General features: G+C 36.3%; 1 protein-coding gene across 8 annotated transcripts in view; it reads right to left on the reverse strand.

The window, feature by feature from the left end:
- Window positions 1-24,570, reverse strand: part of RNF220 (ring finger protein 220) — a 366,981-nt gene that overhangs the window by 87,993 nt on the left and 254,418 nt on the right. For 4 of the 8 annotated variants that reach the window (XM_088153604.1, XM_088153605.1, XM_025164341.2 and 1 more), the window contains 3 exons: window positions 20,633-20,675; window positions 14,237-14,358; window positions 12,260-12,392 (listed from right to left, as the gene is read on the reverse strand). In XM_088153604.1, the coding sequence (XP_088009730.1) occupies window positions 12,260-12,392; window positions 14,237-14,358; window positions 20,633-20,675 (298 nt within the window). Of the gene's footprint in view, window positions 1-12,259; window positions 12,393-14,236; window positions 14,359-20,632; window positions 20,676-21,384; window positions 21,544-24,570 lie in introns of those variants that run through there. The other 4 variants (XM_088153606.1, XM_025164345.2, XM_088153608.1 and 1 more) reach the window with 2 other exon arrangements.

The raw sequence follows: 24,570 nt of genomic DNA on the forward strand, positions 1-24,570 counted from the left end.
TTAACTTTTGTTGTTTTATTGAATGATTGGGTTGTAAACTGCCATGAGTCCTTGGAACTGGGATGGTAGAGAAACACAATATAAACATAAATATTCATACTATATTCTAGATAATAACACCTATGTTTTTACACAAGAAAAACATTTGTACTAGTTTATGCTTCTAGTCTGCAAGATTTTACCTGTATACAACTCATCCTTAATTATAAAACCAACCCAACAAACTAAAGAGCATTATTCTCTGGCATCCTTAATCCAAAATGCCTTTTTCAAACAAACAAGCGTGAATACGCAGGTCAGATTCTGGGTCTATTAAACCAAGAAAAACAAAGTTTCCACTCTGTTTCTGATCCCCACTGTCCTTGTAGGCAATTGCTCGACAAGCAGTTCCAGCAGTAGTATTAAGTGGCACTTCTATAAACCCTGTGACAGTTTGGGAGACAAACTCTCTCATCAGTCAGAACGTACAAATCAGGATCACTTACTATGAGAGCACAGCTGCCCTCCAGCACTGTGCTCATAGCTCTGTCTGATTTTGAAGCAGCTGACCCTGGCACCAAAAAATGAGTTAATCCCAAACATGAGTTCAAAACAATAAACATTCCTACTGAGATATAAATGCAGGTGCTTTACAAAGAGCAAGGAGGCCTATCGCACACATCCTACAGGGCAACTTTAAACTGCATGTTGGAAACTCTTCCCTTCTCCAAAAACCCAGTTTAAAAATGACTCCTTTCTCATAAATATTTTTTTTCAGGTATCTTCTTGCATATCATTTATGTATGAGTGGGCAAGCTATAAAGTATAACTCAACTGTTACTGAAGCTTGGGAAAAGTGAACAGGAAACACTGGTCTGTTCTCTGCTATAAAGGCAATTCAAGAATTAGTGCACAAGAGATTTATAAGCTAAACAGAAGGGCATCAATAGTCTATGATATTTGCTACTATGAGTATTCTAGGTTTAAAAATAAATTAATAATCATCAACAAAGATAATCAGGGCAGTCAGCCTCTTGAAGATTATATAGCAATCATTTTTTCTTTTTCCAGAAAAAGGGGAACTGTTTTTTTCTACTGTTAACTGCCTACAATTTAAGATTTTATTTTATTATTTTTTCATTCACTTTAGCCACCAGGAAATTAATTATGAGATGTGGTAAAGAGCCCCATATGTTGCTCCAGGAAGTAATTTCCATACTCATGCAACTTTTCCCCTTATATAAGTTATATATTTAATGGTAGTAATAACTTCATTTAAAAGGTGGACTTCCCATCCAATGCTCTCACAAAATCCTGCACTTTTTGTTGGAAGACAACCTGTATCTGTACTACATTCATATGCAGATGGTAGCATGAAATAAAAGAAATAATGCATCTTGCATGGTGAGGCTTATAGAAGAAAGGGTGTATCAGTAATACTTCATTGTGAAGAGAGCAAACAACATGAATAATACCTTGATGAAAAAAAGCAGTTTCTCTTGCAATCAGTCACAAAGGAAAAGATAGAAATGTGAAGGTACCAATTGCATCCTTAGTTGGGTTGATTATTTGTGCCAGCAATTCATGGCCTCATAATCTAATCTTAAAACTGAATAAAATTAAAGCATCTAATTTTTTTCTTAGCTAAAACATTTATGAACAGAAATGACAAATCTATTTGTCCAACTGACAGCAGCAAGAAAAAACTGCTGGTTAATACATTGTGTGTGTAACATACATTAGCTTCAGAGAACCATCTGTACTATTAAGGATCAACTATTTGCTCTCCAGTACTGCTATTCCAGATCTGCTCATACCTGATTATTTTCAATTGAATTTGGTGCTAATATTTACCTGTGTTTAACTATGTAGTTATCATTTGTGGATGCTGTTGTTAACTGCAAACTGTAAGCCACTTAAAAAGGCAGCTTTTTTTAAAAAAAAGCAAACCAACAGGTTGCAAATTGCAAAAATCAGTAACTAATACATAAGGTAATGCCTGCCAGAGGAACCTGTGGCAATCTTCCAATGCTGAATAGAAAAGCTAATCTGCCTATAGCATATATTTCTTGACTGCCCCTCTCCTGGACAGCATAAGGCACACTAAGCAGTTCTTGTTTTCTTATCAATACAGGCAGTCCTTGGGTTATGAATGAGATCCATTCCCAAGTCTGTTGTTAAGTCAAATTTGTAGGTAAGTTGGAACAGGTACATACAGTTCTTATTTAGCATCAGTCAAATGTTTGTCTTAGTATATAGTAGATAAAACAGCTGCACAATGTTTTCATGAGTATCACAAAGTAGTATGTGTGTTGGTTATTATGAACCATTGTATTTAACTCAAATTTTTAATATAATAAGCTTTATGGCAGTCCATTTGTAAGTATGAGTTGTCTGTAAGTCAGAAGTTCTTAACCCGGGGACTACCTGTAACTCTATCCAATTTTACTTTCTTTGCTGAACAGGCTTGAAAAATTTTCAACAACCAAAAATAAAATGATTCTTTACCATATTTGGTAAACAGTTTATACAGTTTTGATGAAAATAGTATTCTCTTAAAGCTTTTTTTCCCTTTTAAATACATTTTGCTAACTGTTTTCCTAGCAGTATGTATCAGCCACTTGGGAAACACCTATTTTCTCCATCCAAATTGTCAACCTTCTGGTTTCTGTGAGAAAGATATTCCCCCCCCCCAAGAAAAATAGACACATGAATAAAAGTGCTCTAGTGCTGCCAGGACTCACACCCATTTCCTGGGAACAATGCCTGGCAACAATGCCTGGGATATTTCAGCAGCTGAAGAAACAGGCTAGCACCAAGTATATGTAGTGATATGGATGTGGTTTGGGAGGAAAAAGCAAAGGACAAAAGAAAAAAAAATCTAATCAGGTTTGAAATAAGTTATTAAATGCTATATATAAATGATCAGGTAAGCAAGAGTTACATTAGCAATATTGATGGTACCACTGAAGATCAGCTTAATCAGAAAGAAACAGGGAAGTCCAGTTTCTTCTAGCTATAAGTGACCACTAGACTGGATCTCAACATTTAAAAGAATAGGGAGATAAGCCCTCAGTACTGGAGGGTTATGCATGTGAATTACTAAATTGAGGTATCAGTGAAATATTTTTTCATGCTCAGAGGAAATCTTGAAAGACCTTGTCATGACTGTTTCTAGTCACCAAAACAATCTAAAACAAAGGCTGTATAAGGCCATTATTTATTTACTGTACATGATGTATGCCGAGTTGAACGCATATATGTATGCGTTTCTCTAAGCAGAATATCAGAACTTTGGTAACAGGAAGGCACAAGGTTCCTTTGTGCCTCCAACCCACTTTGGGTGCATCTGAAAAGAGAATCCCATATCCAAACTGCAAGGGGAATTCCTCCAGTCCTGTCCCGGGCTAATATTCACCAGCATTCTCAAACATTTCTGGGCTTGTTATAGACCAGGCTGTCATCACAAAGGAATATGCAAGCAGAGGCTACTGGTGAAATTTCCATGAAGGTGGCTCATTCTTCCCATGAGGAAAAAATGAAAACAAAAAAAGGAAAGATGGAATTAGAGTAATCTTGAATTACTAAAGAGGGTCACATCACTGGATCAATAAGCATGACTGACAGAGATCAGGGTTGCACTGCAATTCTGCCAATAATAGAGATGGTAGAAAAGCCGAGAGGAGGATTTTTCTAAAGCAGCAGAGCATGAAACAGAAAGCTTGGTAAGCAATCCAAAGCAGCGTCCTGGTTACAGACCCCAATGGTAGCACTAGGCCTTGCTCTTTAAACAATGCATTCAGACTTGCTAGAGAAACCATGGGTCTACATTTCATAAAACAAGCCTTTATGCTCTCTGCAAATTAAATGTCATCAAAATCATGAAGATGAAAGAAAATTAGTAATTAATCAACTAATTAAGCAACGGATTGTAAAAATTGGGGCCACCAATTAGCCATCTGCAGCAATACCTCCTGCTTTTGAGTCATCAGCACATATCACTGATTTCTTTACCTGTTACACCAAAATAAAAAAGGAATTCACTTCCCAAAGAAGAAGTGGCAGTGAGTTGAGATAAACTCTTCAGTACAAGTAAAGGAAACAAGTGACTAAATACATGAAGCCAGAAAATAGGGGCAGCTCACTGTCTTGCCAGTTTCAAACTGAAATTAGTTACAGATGCAGTCACGGTGTCTTGTGTAAACGCTATCGATTGGAAAGCTGACAGTCTTAGGAGCTTCAATGCTAAGACAATCAATTTGGCAACAGTGTCACCTGCCACTTTGCTGAATAGTTGACAATGCAATTATCCAGTGTGGAGGCAAGGAGTTGGCGTGTGTCAAATGCAATTAATCACCTTCTGGGCACTATTCAATAATGTGTTTCACCGCCTGGTGCAAGAGACGACATGCGAAGACAAGTAGCAGTTTCAAGTCATTGAGGAACCACACTTCTTTCTTTTTGGTGAAAGAGAAAACAAAAACAAGAACACTGTCCCAGCATAACAACTGCATTTTAAAATGTTATTAAAATAGTCTCAATCAATATTTTGGCAGATGAGATTGAAAGGCAACTCCAAAGCCCAGGAGAGAGGCTGTGTTCAGAGCAGATGGCTTGGGGGGAAAAACAACAGAATTAGAATCTGCAACCTTCATACTGAAAATAGGAGTGTGAGCACACACAATTATCACAAGAATGCTGCAAATACTAAATGTATAAAATGTACTTTAAAATGGATCATCTCAACTTAAAGCCTATTCAATTTCCAGCATGGAATAGCTTAAAAAGTCATTCTTCTAACCCAGTTTTCTGCTAGAATAACAGAGTTGGAAGGGATCACTGAGGTAATCTAGGTCAACCTCCAGCTCATATCTTCATTCCTACCTGACTGGATTTGATAACAGAAGAATGAACTATTATGAAAGCGTCTGTGTATCTGAAATTGGCAACCATATCCCAATCTCAGCCTTTAGTGCTACCTAGCACAATGAAGAAAGTTTCGAAAAAGCAGAAAGGAAATATTTATTTATTTCCACCTAGGAACAGACCAATCTGAAACCACTCTTCTGTAAACAGTGACAGATCTGTAGAGAGCAAAATTAAAATATCAGGGAAAAAGGTAAGACAACTTTTTCCCCTCAACTTTCTACAGGCAAGGAACTGTTGATGAGGAAAAGCACCTAACTGGTAAGAGCATAAATGGTGCAGTACATTCTTTTCCTGGCTCTGCATATTTGCTATGAGGGTGATGTATAGTTTCTGTCTACATTCTCAATGTAAGTCAAGATATTTTATTGGAATGCTGAATGTTTAGAGTGAAGTTCTGCCTTTTATGCTCATTTGCTACTTTAAAAACTAAGTTATTTACCATAAAGGTATGTTTAATTATTTACATTGTTAAATTTCTAGACATTATAAAATGATTACATAGGGAACTCTACCTCAAATCCCTACACACTGTAAAATGTGCTGGTTAGCCCTAAACAAATAGCTGAATCTTCATCTAATCTACCTCACAAAGGTTTCATAACAATAAAATGCCACACTTAACTTTAATTAAAAAAACAAACATTTCTTTTTTATGGATATATAGAACCTGCAAACATTGTTGAAAACATAGTCTGCATGAAGATTGTGCTGTTTATATGAAGGCTGACTATAAGGCAATTTTCTCACTTTTGGAAGATCATGACTGGAGATTACTTTTGAAATTATGCTTCTTGTACTTGTTAAGAAGCACATAGAAAGAAGGATAACAAGCACACAGTGAACCTAAAAACATTTGTAAACAAATAAGAAAGCCTCATTATACATTCTTGAAGAGCTGCATCATTATATTCAGTGGAAAACAACTGTTCTCTTCCCAGATGATCAGGATAACAGGTTTGCATTACAGTTTAATACGAAAATTTAAGAGCCTTGATCCTGATCTCATGTCCGGGATGCTTCCTTATGAGTTCCTATCATACAATGCAAGATTCAGGAGCCTTTCCAGTTCTATGAAAGGAAAGTAAATTGTCACTGGATTTTGCTTTCAGCAAAATACTGATATTTTGGAAGATCACATGGAAAAGCCAATGTCCTACAAGAAGTGGTGATCTCACGGAAGTTTGACATTTTCAAGATTACTTTTGGGGGGATACAGGCATAGCGGACATCATAAAGTCAATGGAGATTCTATTACAGACCTCTGAATATAACATTTACATTTACAAATATAAATGTATATTACTGATTTTATAACTCTTATATAACAATTGCAAAGATTCAAGTTATGGAAGAGCATAATTCTAAGGAAATGCTACTGTTCTTAAACTGTTCCTTGGGTAAGGTAAACTTTAGTCATATTATATCTCCATCTCCTGGATTATGTATTCTGCTTGCTGTGCAATTAAGGAATTATTATCTTGATTTCTTCCAAAATGTGTTTTATTTATTCAAAAGTCACTTATGCAATATGTTGAGAGATTTACATATTTTATTCATTACTGCTTACCAAAGAAAAACTGATTCTAAATTCTGTTTCAATTATAACATTATACAAAATATATAAAGGTAAGTATTTCAATTCAATTTATTATCTGTGTAGATATACATTTTCTTGGTGCATGCATTTTTCTTATTTTTTGTGGAAAATATACAAAAAAGGTTAAAATACAAATCCACACAATTCAGATCAAAGCACCACAAAGTAGATAGATAGAAATGATGTAGAACAGGGTTGCATGGTATCTGAATCCCAAATAGCTCTTAACACTGAAAGTAAACAAGATTAGTCATCCTGAGGTATGTAACTAATTCAACAATATATTATATACTAAGGTAAATACAATATTTAGTTTTGTATATAATTTTCTTTTAGCAAGATAAATACATAAACGATCACACAGAATGATTTTTGAGAGGGTAAAATTAAACTTGGTAGTATTTTTATACTTACTCTCTCAGATACATAATAAGGAAACTATGAAAACCAAGAACTGTATATGCATATTTATACAATATGAGGACTACAAGAATCTACAGAGGCTGAAAACCACAAGATTTGTGGACATGGCTTTTTGTTAGTTATATGTTAAGCTTTCAGCTGTAAACTTTAAAAATGCAAATTATTAAAAGCAGGAGCAGCAGACAGTTGTAGATAAAAATAAGCATTGAACTGAGGAACAGTCGCTCAGAGAATAAATTTTCTAACTAGGAGGAAAAGTAGTTAAGGAATTATGAAGCTATCTTAAGTTCCTCTGCTGACAGTTGTCTCAACTCCACTTCTTATTGTCAAGTTGGAAGTAGTTCAATTGAGAATTATGAATATCAAAAATTACAGATTTATTGAAAGGATCTGTACATACTAGAGATTCTTTTTATTTCCTTACTGGTCCCCTGAAAACTCTTTATAGCTTGCAGGAATATCACTGGCCAGCACTCTTTGGTATGATCTTAAATAACAACACAACCTAATAAAATCCAACTCATAAATTAATAAAATCACAAATTAATAAAATCAGATAGAGGCCTCATAGCTTCATGTAGAACAGTTTGCAAAGCTATTTTCCTTCCTTCTGATGTTCCAGAGATGAAACAATGATACCCACATTTATGGCATAAATTATAAGGGACAGGAACATATTACTTCTTTATGCCATTACCTTAGAAGTATTAGAAAGGACAGACAAATCCATTCTCATATTGGCAGGACTAAATCAGATGTTTACACTGAACTTGTCATGATGCTTTGTTTCCTGGATTACAGGACGAGAGCTCTACCATTTCTAATACAATATTTACAATGCTTCTAGTTTCTATACACATACACAAGAGTTGCTATAGCTGATGCTACTTACACGGTTTACTTTGCAGCAAGCATACTGTGACATCAGTGCCCACACCAAAAAGCATTTCAATTAGCTGCAAACCACCAGCTGGATGACAGCCATCTGCTGGAAATGCCTGGCATTTATATTTTAATCAGTCTGATTCTCAAACAGTCATAACAACTGCAGATGAAACCATGAAATATTTTGCTGCAGCAGAAAATTAGGGTCCTGTGCTGGGCTTTCACTTGGCAAATTAAGAAGCCTGCTGATCACATTATCAGTCCACTGAGTTCAGCATCCAGGAACCAAGAGATATCTACAAGAAGCTAGAAGGCAGGCATAATGGCAACCATTTGCCCACCTACAGCATCTGGAATTCAGAGATACACTATTTAAAAGGGTCCCTGGTGGCTGGTACTCTTTCCTGCAAAGAAATATGGAACACCAGGAAAGGAAAGGCTTCTTTGTTAGCAGGGATGTTAGCACTTTCAAACCAACATACTATGTTATACTAAGCTGCTCATAAAAGAAAGATCTTCAAATCAGATTTTCATGTAGCATTCATCTTAGCGTTCTGTTAATCACTCTTTTAAAAAGCCTTACATGTTGTCTTAATGACTATTTCAAAGCAAGTGAAATTCCCAAGAATGTCAAGTGAATAGACAGTTGACCAGTTGTTGTCATACTTAAAGATTCAGTACGAGAAAGGCAAAGAAAGACAACTTAACTACATTCTCCAACCCTTTCATATCTGGAGAGGGCAGCAATCTCAGCTCTATCAGACAGCAGAGCTCAGAGTTTAAATGGGACGTTGCTGCTCGCTTGCTTTTCCTGTCTGTCTGTCTCCCTCTCTCTCTCTGAAGTTGCCTGGACAGCTTCCTCAAGCTGGCGTTATCACTCCCTCTAACCACTCTTGGCAGGCAATCTAATTCCCCCTGAAAAGGTCACCGCCATTTTAACTGCCTTTCAATCACATTAGGAGTGTTGCTGCTCGTGCCCACAGAGCTATGCCTGCAGCTCTCCTGGCTAAGGTGCAATCAATAAACTGACATACCATTCCCCCCACCCTCCCAGCTGTAGATGGCTCTTCCCTTATGCCATTCAGAAGCACTGCTCCCTCCCCATTTACTTACTTTGGCTAAAAGAATGACGCAAGATGCTTTTTGACCAAAACTCTCATAAAAGTGAAACTGACATTTCCAGAAAGATAACCTTGTAGGCCTTGAAAGAAGTAGCCCAATTGTGACAACAAGGGGGATTAGACATAGAGAGGCAGCCAGATTCTGGGAACCAACTGGCTCAGGCTCCTTTCAAGCCAGGTTGCCACAAAGAACAGGCCTGCTTCCAGCTCCCCTCCATGCAATCATTACTGTTATCTCCCCTGCCTTCACCCTTTTTTCCTCACAGTTACCACCGTCATGTTTCCTCCATCGATCCTCATGTAAGACACTGTTTTAAGTCTGCTCGCCTTTTGACTGCACTAAGCCATTTAAGAGATGACAGCAACCTCTATCAGCACAAAGCCAATATGATTCTTTTCAGATAAAGCACTTTTGTCACCCATTCTCCCTCCCACTCGCTCTTTCAAGTAGCAGTCATGTTAAAAAAAATGCTAAGCTTTCAAAGAAAAAAGACATTTTTGAATCTCACTCTGTAATTCTTTAAAAGGATAACCTCACAGTGTAAATACTTAATGGAAATGAGCAGCTGTTCTTGAAAACAATGGAGGAATTGTTACAAATACTAGGAAGTTAACAAATTAAGACAATAAAAACTCAATGCCTGTGGTTCAGGAGCAGAATGTGATGTGGAACTTTAGACATACAGTATATAATAGGAGATAACTCTCCACAAAACTTAGCAGATATAGAAGCCCAACAGGTACATTTGTTCCACTGACTAGGGAGTCTACAAAGAACTTTTTGAGGATTTGAGTAAATTTACTTCCTTCAGCAGAAATAGTATTTGCTGCTACAGTAGACCTAACACTCCAAACTAGAACACAAGTGAATCTGACCTGCAAGGAGAGCAACAGCTCCCCTCCATACAATCATAGGTTTTTCACATAAATATATATACACAAATCTCTGTGTGTGTGTGTGTGTGTGTGTGTGTGTGTGTTGTAAAAAAATATTGTCATTTTTTAATCAGAAAAATGTGCCTCAGTTATCAGAATGTTAGGAAATATTGAACTAAACAAAGACAGAAAAAAAAGATCAAAAAGACAGCACTAACCTGCCAAGAGTATGAAAAGAGTAAGATCGTGTGATAAAGGAAATAACTGCATGAAGTGCAATTCGCTAACAAGTACATTTCTGTCAAATCTAGGTTTCAGCCTTACAGTCCATCTAGCTGTACCTCTCCCAGTACAAAATTTATACAGATGCATAGTGGATGGGTTCACACCTTTTACTAAGCCGTGGTTTGTTTTAATAATTTAATAAGCCATACATTTGGATTTCTCATCATTCTAAGTGAACCCTAAACAATATGATTGTCAGCTAAGCACAGTTTAAACAAATTATAGCTTAACACAAAGTGTAAACTATACTGCTAGAAAGAATTAGCATCCAGTCAGGTTTAAATGAGTTACGATATTAATGTTCATTTTAACAGTGGGATGCAAATGTAGGTTTTCACTCTTAAAAGGTATCTAACATGGAATGCCCAGTTCAAGGGGGTTTTGTAAGTATATGTTTTAGCAACAACTTATAATATTTTAAGTACAGAACTCAGTACCACTGTCTCTTGAATCTGTTAAGATAAGAGCTTGGAAACATCAAGAGGCTGCATAGGCAGTGGAAATACTGTAAAGAATATGCAGAAGGCAGAAACTCAGAAAGCTAATGTTAAATATATCTATCTTCTTTTTCCCCTTAACATTAAAAGAAAAAGGATTATCAAACTGTTGTTTTCTAGCAAATGGTTGAGCCACTATAGTACTGTAAAGTATTTGAAAAAGGATAAAAACAGCATGGAAAATTGTTCTAATTAAAAATTCTAAATTATACTGATGCAACTTAAGTTACCTTCCTGGATTTTTTACACTAACTGCAGGATAGTCTTATCTAAAAATAAGAGAATAAAGATCTTGCATTAGTTGGATAAGAAGCCTGAAGCACATGCAGGAAATCTGAGATGACAGTGACAGAAGATTCAGTGGGAAGATTTACCAATGGTGGTTTATGGTGCTGGAGAAAATGACACTAGGATATCTGATAGAAACAAATCATTAGATCACTGGATAAGAAGGCATGGATAGTCCAAAAGAAATGGCTGAATTCTGACCCATCTGCTTTAGTCATGATTTATTCATACTGAAAAGTGTGAAGGAAACCTGAAAAAGGGAACACCATCATCGGTGTCCACAGGCAGAGGCTGGGGAGGGGAAGGGAGGGGCAAGTGAAAGATGCACTATGATGCAAATGCTGTCCCTTACATACAACACTGCAATGCATATACAAAAGGGCAAAGCTTAAATAACTATGTCACTACTCATGTTTTATCATTTTGGCATCATCATGGTTAGGAACAGATGCCTATAAGCATCCTTTATAACTCCAAATAATTGATTCAATTTTGAAACCTCACTCTGCATCAGTGTGATTTTTCTCTTTGGATATTTCAAATTTAAATGTAGGTAAGTTATTACACACAACAGGTTGCAAACTTTAACTGTGATAGAAAAGTATACCAGCTTCCCTGCTCAGAAGGATGCAACATTTTCCACAAAAATCACAAGGTTCTCAATCAGTTTAGTCAATCCTGACACAGAGCAAAAGGCTGAGTAGAAGAAAGGAGCCAGGTGCACAGTTAAAATTACATTCACCAATAAAACTCACAAAGGTCACATTTTGCCATAACTCATTCACTCCTTTGCAGCCATTTTTCCGGTCACAGGGGAAAGAATAGAAAGAGGAAAAATAAGATGTGTTTGTCTGGAAGCCCTCAGGGCTGGAGTGCTGGAGGTGTATGGCAGGTTGGTGAATTCTCATTTATCAGCCTTAAAAAAGATGGAGTGATAAATGCATAACTGGTCCTTTAATATTTTATGCAGGTGCTAAAGAGACTTAGCTGTCAACTTCCATACATCAACAGCAGCTGATAAACTTGCTTTCGTCACTCTAGATTGGGGCTATTTACAGTTCCATTTTTCACCATTTTTAAAAATGCGGGTATCACTGAAACTGACTGGCCTTTGGCAATATCTCTCCCACTTTGAGCAATGTTATCTCAATAATAAAATAATATTTATAAATCCAACAATTTTATTCTGTTTTCATAGGTGCAGAAAAGTAATTTTTATACTAGCAGAAATGCAACCTTCAATACACTGAAACAGTATACAGATGGCCTGTTACAGCTTATAAGATTTAACTCCTCAACTACAATAGGTACAACATTTAATAATATCAAAAAGCTCCCCTAAAGTAATTGAACTTTAAGAACTAAGAAGGGAAATTTACCTCTGAACCCTCCTTCAAGGAGGGTGGTAGCACGTATTCTCTTCTGCCCACACCATTCATATTCTTCAAAGCGATTACCGTTCTCATTCTCAATGTCAACAGGGTCGTCCTCCATCATGCATGACCCTTCCCTCTGAGTAAATAAAACATTAAGCGTCATTTTAGTATCTTAGAAAATAGATAATATTCATCCTAGTAGGGATTATTATGCCAAGGTAAATTATAGAGAAAAACTGAGTGATGGAGAAATTTGCACGGTCAAGCTGCTTAATAACAATGGTAAAATGTTATGGCGATGCCAAAGAAATAATTACTCACATTAAACATTAAATTTAGAGTATTAGTTTAACATTATGAGAGTCCCAAGAAGAAATATAATTTAAAACTGTGGAGATTCAAGACTAGAATACTTAAAGAATACCCAGGATTACCTAAATCCACCCAATAAATTCATTGTCAAATTGGAATTTGAACTGAGAACTTTCTAACATTCTATCTGCTGGAGCAAGCTGTAATGGTGTGTTTTAGCAAGGAAGAAACAGAAAAATGTCCTTTATACTACAGAAAGAACTTGTCTAAAATTTATAAATAACTGAAACACAATGACTAATACAAATTGTAATATTTTGTTTAACGAATAAATCAGAACTGACTGGATTTGCACAGCATGCTATGTTCAAAGACATGAACCCACAAGGGCTAGCATCAAACACTGCATTAAGCACTCCCGCAAAAAAACCAACCCAATTTCAATGTTGTTCCTGTATGAACAAATCCAATAAAATGAGAAAGCTGGAATAAGCAGAAAAGTGGAGCTTCTGCTGGATTAGAATTGATCATTCTGGAGCAAGCTTTAGAATTATTTTTGTTACTGGGAAATAATGCCTTCTCATATACAACTATGGTGTTCATGAACCGCTATCACAGTTATTTATGTGTGTGGCTACTTCAATGTTATGTATACTGAATAGTAAGGACAATAGCCAAGTACTGATTTTGAAGACATGATTTAATTTAACATTAGGCAAAAATAGCCACATCAGCAATGTCACTTCAACTGTACTAACGCCAGGCCATGGTCAGCTATTTTAAAGAGTGCTATACCTGTCATGATCAGAATGACAGGCTTTACTCCACCAGGAAATTACTGAGCACCCTAACAAATGCTATAAACGGTATAGGAAAACTAGATTCAAAGTACAATAAACTCAATAAAACTAGAATATTGTTTATCTAGATCTGTGTGGTCACTTTTTGTTAAAAGTAGAGTTTAAATAACTTGAAGTATTTGGTGCCAACTTGTTTAATCTTGAGGGTGAAAAAGAACTGGCTTCACTTCTCCTCTCCAATACATATTTATTTCTCAATTTTACTGCATTAATGTTAAACTACAGTTGTACAGTATAATCAAGCTCCAGGAAAAATAGAAAAAGCCTTCTATAACTCAGGAGTAAATAACTTCTGAAGAGACCAAAATTACAGGTCACAACTTGCTTCCTATGCTTCTGGAGGGCTACAGAAGGGTGCCCAGTGATATAGTGACATCACCAGAAAGGTCATATACTAATTTTGGAGGGCTTTTTTTTTGTGCATGTTTAAGGAGTTTTAAGGATGAGAATTTCTATGATTAAATTCTCCCTAAGCCCCACCCAAAAAGAAAGGTTGTTGCAAAAATCCAGCCATTTTCTCACTGCATTTCAGTGGCTCAATCTCAGTATCAGTGGGGAGGGTGCTGACTGCCACTGCTACTGCAATAGCAACTGAGGCTACAATCCATTGTCATTTGAAAGGCTAGGAAGATTGGCTGTAACATAACGAGACTGCCAAAATGATAAGCAAGAAATCAAGTAGATCTGCAAAGGAACATTTAAGCCTGAGGTCTTCAACTGGCAACTTTGACTTCTATCAGATATCAGGCATAGTAGAGTGTAGAAAGAAAGAAAGGAGAGGCAGTAAGGGATCCCTTAGCATTTCTACCTTTGCAAGGCATTGTTCGACATGCCCACTCCTCTCCTCCTCGGATCCTGAGAGAGGCTGGCTGCAGAGGGGACATACCTGTCCTTCGTCTTGCTTCCTCCTTTTCATTTTTCCAATCCGAGCTGTGCAAGGAAAGCAGAGATAGAAGAAAAATACAACAGGTTAAATTTGTAAGATTTTCAGACAAACAATTAGCCCCTTCTCCATCCAGTGTCAATAGTATCCATACTATTCCTTGCAAGGGACAACTTAATACATATGTAGTTAGGAAGGCAGTAGCACACATGCTTGAATTTTATCTTGAGCAGTCTAAACTTAATTCTCTTCATCTTGCCATCTTCATGGCACAGTCAAACACAAATCAAATTCCTTGTCCTCATGCTTAGCTCTATTGTTCTTATTAACACTGTCCCTTTCTAGAAAAAGCCTAGAGCCATTCGAGTTGCCTCAAAGCAGGATATCAGTTGAAGCAGACATCCTCTGGATCCACCCCAGAACAAGTCATCAGTAACAATTTTGCCTTCAAGATTCGCAACTAGATTTATTTTAAAATACTCTATTATGGAACACTTTCAAACTACTGTAAGAGAAAGTGATGCTTTTACTGCCTCCCCCCAGCCTCAAGATCAAGCATGAAATCTGATAGCAAAATGGTCAAATTTTCAAGGTGCATATTTATTACAAAATTAAGTGTGCAAATAGGAGTGTCAGGCAAAGATCTCTCATTTTCACCTGTAAGTCAAGGTAGACTACCTTGAGCTGAGTTCAACTCCTGGTGATTGTACTGAGGCTACAAACCCCTTGCTATTCTCAGCCTGATTTTTGCCTGTCTGGGGATCGGTGGGTGGGGGGAGACACAGAATAATAGGGTGAATGGCAGCAAATTAGGTCTCAGGTTAAAGTGGACATAAATCAAACCCTCTTTTGAAGCAACTTTCATATATCCTACAAAGTTATGCAAGCACTTCTACTTAAAGAGAATTTGAAATATGAAGAAAAACGCTAATAGTTTAAATAAATATTTAAAATAGGCTGAAAGAGTTTGGAAGAAAACTTCACTCAGTATTATTTTCAACCCCATCCATTTCTTGTATTCAATTCAGTCCTAAAATCCTGTTTTGCTCTTATCAGATTGAGAATAAACAACAAAGAATATGCACTTTTTATTCCTATCACAGAATTTGAAAGCGTTTTGAATGTTTTGAAGAGTATTTTTTTTTTCCTAGACTAGAGACAAGTGTCAGACAAGAGAACCTATTTTGAACCCAACTACTTGATCTTGGCCATCATTAAATGTGCACAAATCATCATTAATAAGTACACTTCAGAAACACTGATCAGTAAGGTATACAGGTCCAGGCAAATTTTGACATCATGAGCTGGTTATGTGTTGCTATATGTTGCACAGATATGTAACACAAATGCTATATTTGTTACAACTGCATAGAATTCATACCAAATATGAAGAAAGGTCTCAAAAATACTTTAAAGGAAGAATTGAAAGACAAAATATGGATAGGAATGATTGTAGATGTAAATTGCTACTAATAATTCAAGAAGGCAAATGCAGGAAAAACAAAGTCAGTTTGTTTGATTACATGGTCACCTTCAGTTGACCATAAATTAATCAGTCATGCAAATATTTGAAGGGAATTACCCTCTCAGTCTGCCTGCCTGAACTTCTTCCTTTTTTCTTTCAATCACATTTTTTCCTCTTTTCAAATAACATAACCATTCCCAACAAATTCACAGGCACCTACTTTTCAGCAAATACATAGTGCAAGGTCCCATTTGCTCTGGATTGTTTCTCTAAAGTAGCACAAATGGCACTTGCTATTTTTATCTTCTCAGATTTAGTTTTAGGACACTTATACAAAACAAAAATTACATGTAGCAATAAACCCTGCTGTAATTGAATCACAGAGAATGGGACAAGAAACAACAGCAGAAGGTGGCCAGACCAGGCAGAACACATGTAACGTGTATTAAGTCAAAGAAATTAGGGACTTCTCCAGTGTAGAAAGGCCATACCTAATAGTTTCTCTCATGTTTTCAGGAACAGACAAATATAAAACAACTCCATACCCAAGATCCTAAATGTAGTTTCACATTAAACAGGCCACCCTTTTCTTGAAAGGAAAGTAGAAACTCTCATATAGGAAGCTGCACATAAAGCTCCTTCCCTATTCATGCAAGTGTTATTCACCCCAGAAAAAATGGTTGTAAACATGCACTAAAGGATACTGGTATCAGACATCTCCTTATCTGAAGTCACTATCAAAATCTACAATGACTTATTCTTGAAGATCTCAATCACTCATCCAGTTCATTTGCAATCAGAAAGACTTCCTTCCATGTTATACTTTCAATACTTTTTGTGTATTTTTAAAACCATCCTAAAACACCAGAATGTTGATAATGTTTCTTATTTTCCTCCAGGACTATCTTGGGTAACTTTCTGACTGCCAATGGCAACTTTTTAAAATAAATCTTTTACTGCAAAGCCTGTGATGGTAGTTGAGGGAGAAATTGTAAAGCAGTTTGTAAAACAGCAATCTTAATAACATGAATTCTAAATATATTTGCAAAGCTTCTACATTTCTGTCCTTACAATAAACCTAAATATTTTGGAGCCAATTTCATGTTGGTAGACTGTTATGCTTATCATATATATGCTAGCATGATACCCAGGCAACGCAAAGGGTTTTGATTTTTCTTAGGTTGATGAATGCTTGACATAAAACAAAATCATATTGTTATTATGTACTCTCAGTGGTGGAGATAGCTTTAAGAAATATGTAACAATTATTGCAAACAAAAAATGCTCCTGCCCACAAAATTAGAATGGCAGAAGCCAAACAGTAAGTACAGCAAAAGGAAGATAACAAAAAGTTAGCAATAGCTTGATGGTGGAACTCAGGAATGAGAACAAGGAATTGAGGCTATTTGAAAAACCACAGTGAGTAGAATTTCCAATTGCCGCTATAAAGCTCAGCTATCACTTCTAATCAGCATAGGAAGGATGGAGTAGCCCCAGAGGAAGGGGGGCAACTGCTGAGCTGTCCCAAAGGAGAACAGCTCAAAAGAACACACAAGTGAGACCACAGTATTGTTAATTAGTGCTGATAGATGAAATCATTTCTAATTAGCTCACTAATCCTTCTCCCCTGTACTCTTGTCACAGGAGCAAAGAGAGGGGCCTGGTTGATTTTTTCCTAATGTTTAAGCCAAAGATTTTTTTAAAAAAATAAGCCTGAATGAAACAACAGGAAAACTAACATTCAGTTAAGATTCCAAAGAGTTAGCCAGGTTAGTTTTTGCAGTCCCTCCCTCCATCTTACATCACCTTAAATACTGTTATAAGCTTTTGCAATCATACTCATGTTATAATATAGTTGAGGTTAAATTATGTAAGGGACTTTGCTCTATCAATGAAGTGGACATGAACCAAGAAAGTTTGATAGTTTTAAGGTACAAGATATTTAAAATTATTACATTTATTTTGCTGAAACAACCAGGGGTATAGGGAAGTCATTTGTTGTCATTAATATTACAATAAAAATTCTGCCACTGGAATGATTTCATGAACCATGGTGTTGTTGACATCCACTTTTTTAACCTAACAAACATTCCTTCTTTGATTGGACTAATCATGGATCCAAATTGCTACAAAAAGTTATTTCAAATACATTTGTGTCACTGCTTCCTTTTCTGCACATTAGCACACAATTGTGACAGCTTTTGTTTTGTTGATCCAAACTGCCAGAATTTAGGCTTAGTCTTAATCTATGCTGTCTCATATAGATGTTCTGATTTATCTGGTTATTTGGAGAGTCTTAGAAGGTCTCTGTGCCGAAGCAATTACCTAATATATGAATGTGCATGACAGAATGTCTCTGTAGGAAATGGTTAGATTCTCATGACTTTTGCTGGGGTCAGGCCCCGCTCTTTTTCATATTCTGCCTTTGTTTTCCCAATTCCCCACTTACGTTTTGCAAGCCCTTATTTTGTATGTATTACATAGCTTTTATATTGCTGGAAACCTTGAGGCTATGCCTATGTTATGTTCTATGTCTTGGTTATCATTTACATACTAAAACCTGAGTTTGCATTCCACATTCTACCTATGTTGAGTACTCTATTCAACAGAAAAACCCAGCATGTTTTCTTTCTAGTCTATTAACCTACCTATTAGTTATTAGTTTCTAACTTCTTTTGCTTGTTTATCAGTCATTAGATCCTAGCCTTTCTTCTGCATATCCCAGATTGGAATAGTTAAGAACTGTATTCAATTCACCCTTGAAGCAAACTGACACAATTATCATCTTCAGGGTTAACGTGTACATCATTATTTATTTAAAGAACTTATATGGCCACCTATCTCATATAACGATCCTAGTCAGCTCTTAACAACTGGTAATTCTTAATCAGTAGAAATGAGTATCTCTGTTTGAGCATGTTTAAAATATACTTAAGTAGATTAACAAATCCTCTATTACTTATATCCAATACAAGCATGGCCACCTCTTCAAAGTCTAAGATCCCTGAATCTTTTGTAGCTGTAAGAAAAAACTAGACAAAAGAATACTTAATGTGCAACACTACATTAAGTTTTTAACAACTCCAAATTAAAGGAAATCAACTCTGATTAAAGGAATTTGGCACTCCTTACATGCTTAGACAAATAATTCCTATGTTACTTGAGCTTATAATTGAGTTTGTTTTACAGATGAAAGTATTTCAAAGTATTTTAAGTGTTTAGAAAGCATGAAGGAGAAATACAAATAAATCAGCACCTCAGCATTATTAAGCAACACCCAAATTGTAGTCTATTCCTGACTCTTCAGTCTTAACTATCACAGAAGCTTAACTGTTCCCCTGGGCAATGAAGTATAAGATAATAATCAAACTGTTATAAAAAAAACAAGTAGTAAGATCCAAGTTGAAACACCAAGTACTGTACAGTAAAACTTCAATTTTATAGAGCATTTTTTTGGGGTGGGGTGGGGTGGGGTGGGGGAAGGAATGGAAGGTTTGTCTGTTAAATCTGAATGCTCACTAAATCCAAATGAATATAATTGACATCATGTATGCAATTTTCAGTTATATAACTGTACTTACATAAACTACACAAATGATGTGTTACATCAATTATATATTTATGGAAATTACATAAGTCAATTGTCCAAACTACTTCAGAAAAAATGGGCTTTGTATCTGGGGGGGTGGAATCCAAACTAAAATTTCATCTATTGCATTCAAAGTTTTCTAAACAGGGGTTCATAAAAAGCAACATTTTATTATATATACAGTGATCTAGCACAAAGGTTCTGGTCTGGTTCAAGTGTACAAATAAAATATAATTTACTGTAATAAAAGCAAATAGCAATAAGTCTTAACTGTGAATCCCCACTCTGCTCTGGAATAACCACAAGGCATATAATTATAAGCAGTTTTGGTCAGCAAAATAAAGGTGGAGGCAATGATTTTCCCTTAACACACCCTCAAAATCCATTCTGGTGAGCAGGGGAGTCTTACAATCAGAGTTAGGAACAAATTTGGGGGGTATATATGTGACAGCTGTTGGAAAGGAAGAAGGGAGAAGAAAGAAGTCTTCTCATCCAAAATTAATTTCCACAGCTAACTACAGAAAAATTCAGGTTAATCTTAGCTACCTAAGTGAAACAAGTCAACCCTAAACCATGGGATTACTTTTTTCAAATTAAGTTTGGTTATGACAAACCAAATGATATACTAACTTGTAATAAATCTCAAAAGGAAGTAAAAGCTTCTTATCTCCTCCATGCAACCAAACTGGAGGAACTGAGAATATGCTGGGACTATGCAGCAATCCAGATCCAAAGGGGAAAAGTCAAATGAAAGGTTAATCTTGATTCTCCACAAAATGCCAAAGAGTATGGGGGCCGGAGATAAAATATAAAAAAGCAATTATAATGGCTGCGTGTGACTTGTATAAAACATTAAGCACACATCAAAGATAACTATCAAAAGCACAATACTGAAGGTAGTTGGGAAATATGGTTGATGAGAAATTGAAGAACAGCACATGTGAAGTGTTGTTGCAAAAACTACCAACCTTGTTATATCCAAAGGAAAAATGTGAAATAAGGACACTGAAAATAATTCTATACTTGGCTCTAGTAGTATCTCATTTGAAACAGCATCCAGTACTGGTAGTAAGAAGGACAGCACCAACTTAGAAAGGATTCAAAGGAACAAAAACAAGTTAGTAACACATATGATGAGTAAGGCTTTAAAACTGTAGGCCACAACTTGCTAGAGTACCTTATAAAGAAAGAGCATTAGCCCCATCAGACACTAATATCGGAAACCATTATCCCATAACAAAAAGACAAGAGTATAGGTCTCACTCACCATTCAGCCGAGTCTGTCTGTTTGCCCTTACTCGCAAAAAGGTCTATGAACAGAAGACACAAGGACATAAATAAATAGAATTAGGGCTCTGCTACTGAGAAAACCAGAGAATAATTTAATCAATTTTAATAGGTAATCTTGAAAGGAACCCACTCCCAGAATATTTTTACAAATACACACCAGATTCATTCACCTCTTAGATCCCCCATTTCTGGTTTATTTTTTCCATTTCATATTTCCCTAACAGCTTCCTCTATTCATGTTTCCTTTTGCTCAACTCTAACCCATGTTTAGACTTTCAGAACTCTCCCATATAAAAAAATACTGCCAATCCTATTTGCTTCCTATATTCCATAGACTGACCATTCTCAAAAGCATTCAGCCTGTAATAGTAGCTGTGAGCAGGCTGCCTGCCTGTCCCACTATCTTACATTGGCTCAAACCCCAAACTAATTATTTGCCAAATGAGTAAGAGTATCTATTTCGGCCTCATTTTCTGATACAACCTCCTGCTTTCCCCCTCTCTCGGATGCCCTGCCATTCCTAGTAAACTAAGCAGTTCCTACCCAACCCTTAACACAGTTCTCTCCCTCTTCATATAAAAAGAGCCCTCTCCAAGTTTTTCCTGCGGATGTAAACAGACCACTCCCCCTCTCAGGAAGGACGGCCCAGCTTCCCTGAGATGTAAACAAGACCTATTCTCTTCCTTAGCAATAAATGGCTCCGGCCCCAGAAATGGTCCACGCCCGCACCTCCTCCCGGCCACCGGGCTCCCTCCTCTCGCTCTGCATGGCCGGGGATGAAAGTGGATGCGGGCAACGGCCCCGGCACCTGCAATTAACTCCCCGCAACAGCGGTCGCCGCCATATTAGCTACGATCATGTGACTAGCCGTCGCCACGGTCTACGCGGGGTGAGAGTTCAGAGGAAGTTGTTCTCATGGCAACTGAGGCTGGGAGCGGGCGAGGGCTGAGTGGTTTTTGCCGTAATAGTGCGTTCCTCAATTGCTTTTGTAAACACCGGTTACCACAGTCCGGATGCCTGAAAGGTAGTCTGCCCAAGTCCCGGAGATAGCCATCAGGTCTCCCCGTCGCCTTTCTGAGAACTTTGCGACTCCCACAACTCGTTAAAACAAATACACGCTTAAGAGCGCGCCTGTTCTGTACTTTGAAAAGCAGCGTTTTCCCCCTTCACGATAAAGGATCAAAGATACTGATAGCACTCTTTTTTTCTCTCTAATCAAATGAGAATGAGAGTGCTGCAAACACGTGTGCCCCTGTTTTCATAGCAGCATCACCTTTGGTAGATACCCAATATTCTGGTTTCACTAGCCTGTTTCTATATTGATCAAGAAGTAAAGAATGTTCTTTTGGCCAGGTAACCAAGAAATGCATATATCTCCTAAAATAAATGAAAAAAAAAAATCTTGCTAATGGCAGCATTGGAAATGGCATGGCAGTGCATAATTTTCATCCTGATTTATGTTCATAATATAGATGTGTGTTACCTTAATGAAGTTACAAATTATTTTGCCAACAGATTCTGCGGACTACTGTCCATGCATTTAATGAAATGGATCACAATACACAAATGTTTATGCTGTAATAAATTTGCTGATCTTTAAACTGTCACAAGATATTTTTGCTGCAACGTTTCCACACAAATGGCAACAATCATGTAAAACAAAAACAAGAAATCTACACTACAGAAATTTAATTTTCAGATTTAAGATTTAGTACTGTATATTGTGCAAATCCATAAAAATCAGTTTATTCATTAAACTAAAGTTCAGTTAACCTGGATAAGCATATTGTGCAAACTTCAGCTATACAAAGTCAGAAAAAGATGCTTTAAACCCTCACTAAAAAAAAAAAATTCTAGAAAAGCAAAACACAAACGTAACAGCAGAAAAATACCACTATGTCTAATAAGCAAGAATAGCAAACTTGATATAACTTTGAAAGGGGCAAAAACCCACCCAAAGTCTGACCTTAGGACCTTATTGTCAGACCACCTGCCTATAAAAGAAGATCATGCAGCTGTTGGGCGCACTGCTAATATGATGTCCCAGATGGACAATAAATTTCTTTAGTCTTAAAAATATTGTAGCTGTCACAAAAAGTAAACAGATAACAGGTAATTTAGCAGTAAATAAGAGGCTAGAATCCCTTATACGCAATTTGCAAAGCCTAAAAAGAAGCTTGTTTTGATAGCAAATTGCTGTGAACTTCATATGAATTTTTATGAATTATATTCATTTTATGAGAATCTTTAGATTTCCTTGTACATAGTAAGAACAGAAGTCAATACACTGTTCTGAGTATATAAGCAGTCTGCCCTTTTATTATAGTCTGTAAAGTGATTGGTTGTCTTTGTTGCACAAGTTTAACTAAAATATAAAAACAGGAATAAAAAAGATTAATCAATAAATATGCTCATGTCTTGTAAATTCTTAAGCCTATTAAAGTCAGTGGGAGTTGGCCGTGGTGAACTGGAGCTCTTTGTAGGGTCAATATCCAAATAAAAATCTTTCCAAATCATAATCATAATACATAATCTAGTAATCAAAATGTTACTAGAGTTGTCAGACATTATTTTACTGTGTTATTTCTCTGAAGTCAGAATTGTTGTTGCAAGAAAGTTACACCTATAAGATAGCTTTTATCCCAAAGAGAAGGAACTATGTCCTGCAAACATGAAAAAGTCCTATCCTATTAGCAGTACCTCGGCAACCATCAAGACTATCCAAGTATTAAAGCCAATAGGTGTGACAGTGTTACTGATCTGAGGATTACATTGTTGAAGCTGACCAAAGCTTTAAAAACCTTAAGAATTTTTAAAAATCCTAAACCATTGAATTATTTCAATATAGAGGATTTCCCCACATTTTCTTTCAGCAAATAGGTACTGCATGGAAGGCAGCAGTACTATGTAGACTTCTAAGAAATCTCCCCCACCTTAACTTAAGTGATGGGGTTTAGCAAAGATCTGTATCCTTATGTTTCTCTAATATTACTCTTTGTTCACTCAGTCTGGTATTTTTATCTATTCCCCTGAAGATTGGAATCCTTATATACATAAGTTTTCCCTGGGCTACTACTAATAACAACAAAAGTGTTATTATTACTTTATCACATGTGAGTGCACTAGTATTAATTCTGATCTGATTTATATTAAATACTTACAGTCAATTAGAGATACAGTAAATCAATTATAGATATGCATTATAAGTAGGCACTATAATTGAAATGAAGATATAAATATGTTTGGAACTCTTTCAAATTTCTTCACCCCTTTACTTTTCTTAATTGTACCTCTGTATGTGAGGTTTGCATTGAGTTTATAAGATTTATAGCAAACACATCCATCACAAATTGCTGTATGAATGGACAGCTTTACATTTCACAAATATTAAGACAGCATTTGGGAACTAAAACAGTAATGAAATAGTCTTACTGAGATTCAGAGAAAGGGAGAGAAAGGAAAAAGGTTATTTGGGGCTTTAAACACAATCTTGGCTGGCAGCTTCATTCTAGTACACTGAAACTCTTGTTTAGATACTTTGTCCATATTGTACTTGACAGGTGACTCCAGTAAGAACACAAGTGCATCACAATTTACTGGTCCTTGTCTTTGGAGGTTCAAAACACTATATCAGAATTAGAGACTGTCACAGGGAATTTCTTCATATACTACTGTTTATAAATATCATCTAAGGATGTATATGTGTGGGATGACATTCTGGTTGACTGAAAATCAGGTAGCTTACATATTTTGTAAACTAAACAAATGGAAAAAAATGAGTATCTGAATAAATAGAAGTAAATATTCCAATAATATTTTAATGATCAGATTAGTACTGTGTATACTGATAATTTCTGCAGAAACTGAAACAGGTACCTACCAACAGATTCTCAGAAGGAACCATACATTATTAAT

The sequence above is a fragment of the Python bivittatus genome, unplaced genomic scaffold, assembly GCF_059951505.1.
Source record: "Python bivittatus isolate LINGU-HERP-01145 unplaced genomic scaffold, Pbiv_v1 ctg000700_np1212, whole genome shotgun sequence".
Taxonomy (NCBI): domain Eukaryota; kingdom Metazoa; phylum Chordata; class Lepidosauria; order Squamata; family Pythonidae; genus Python; species Python bivittatus.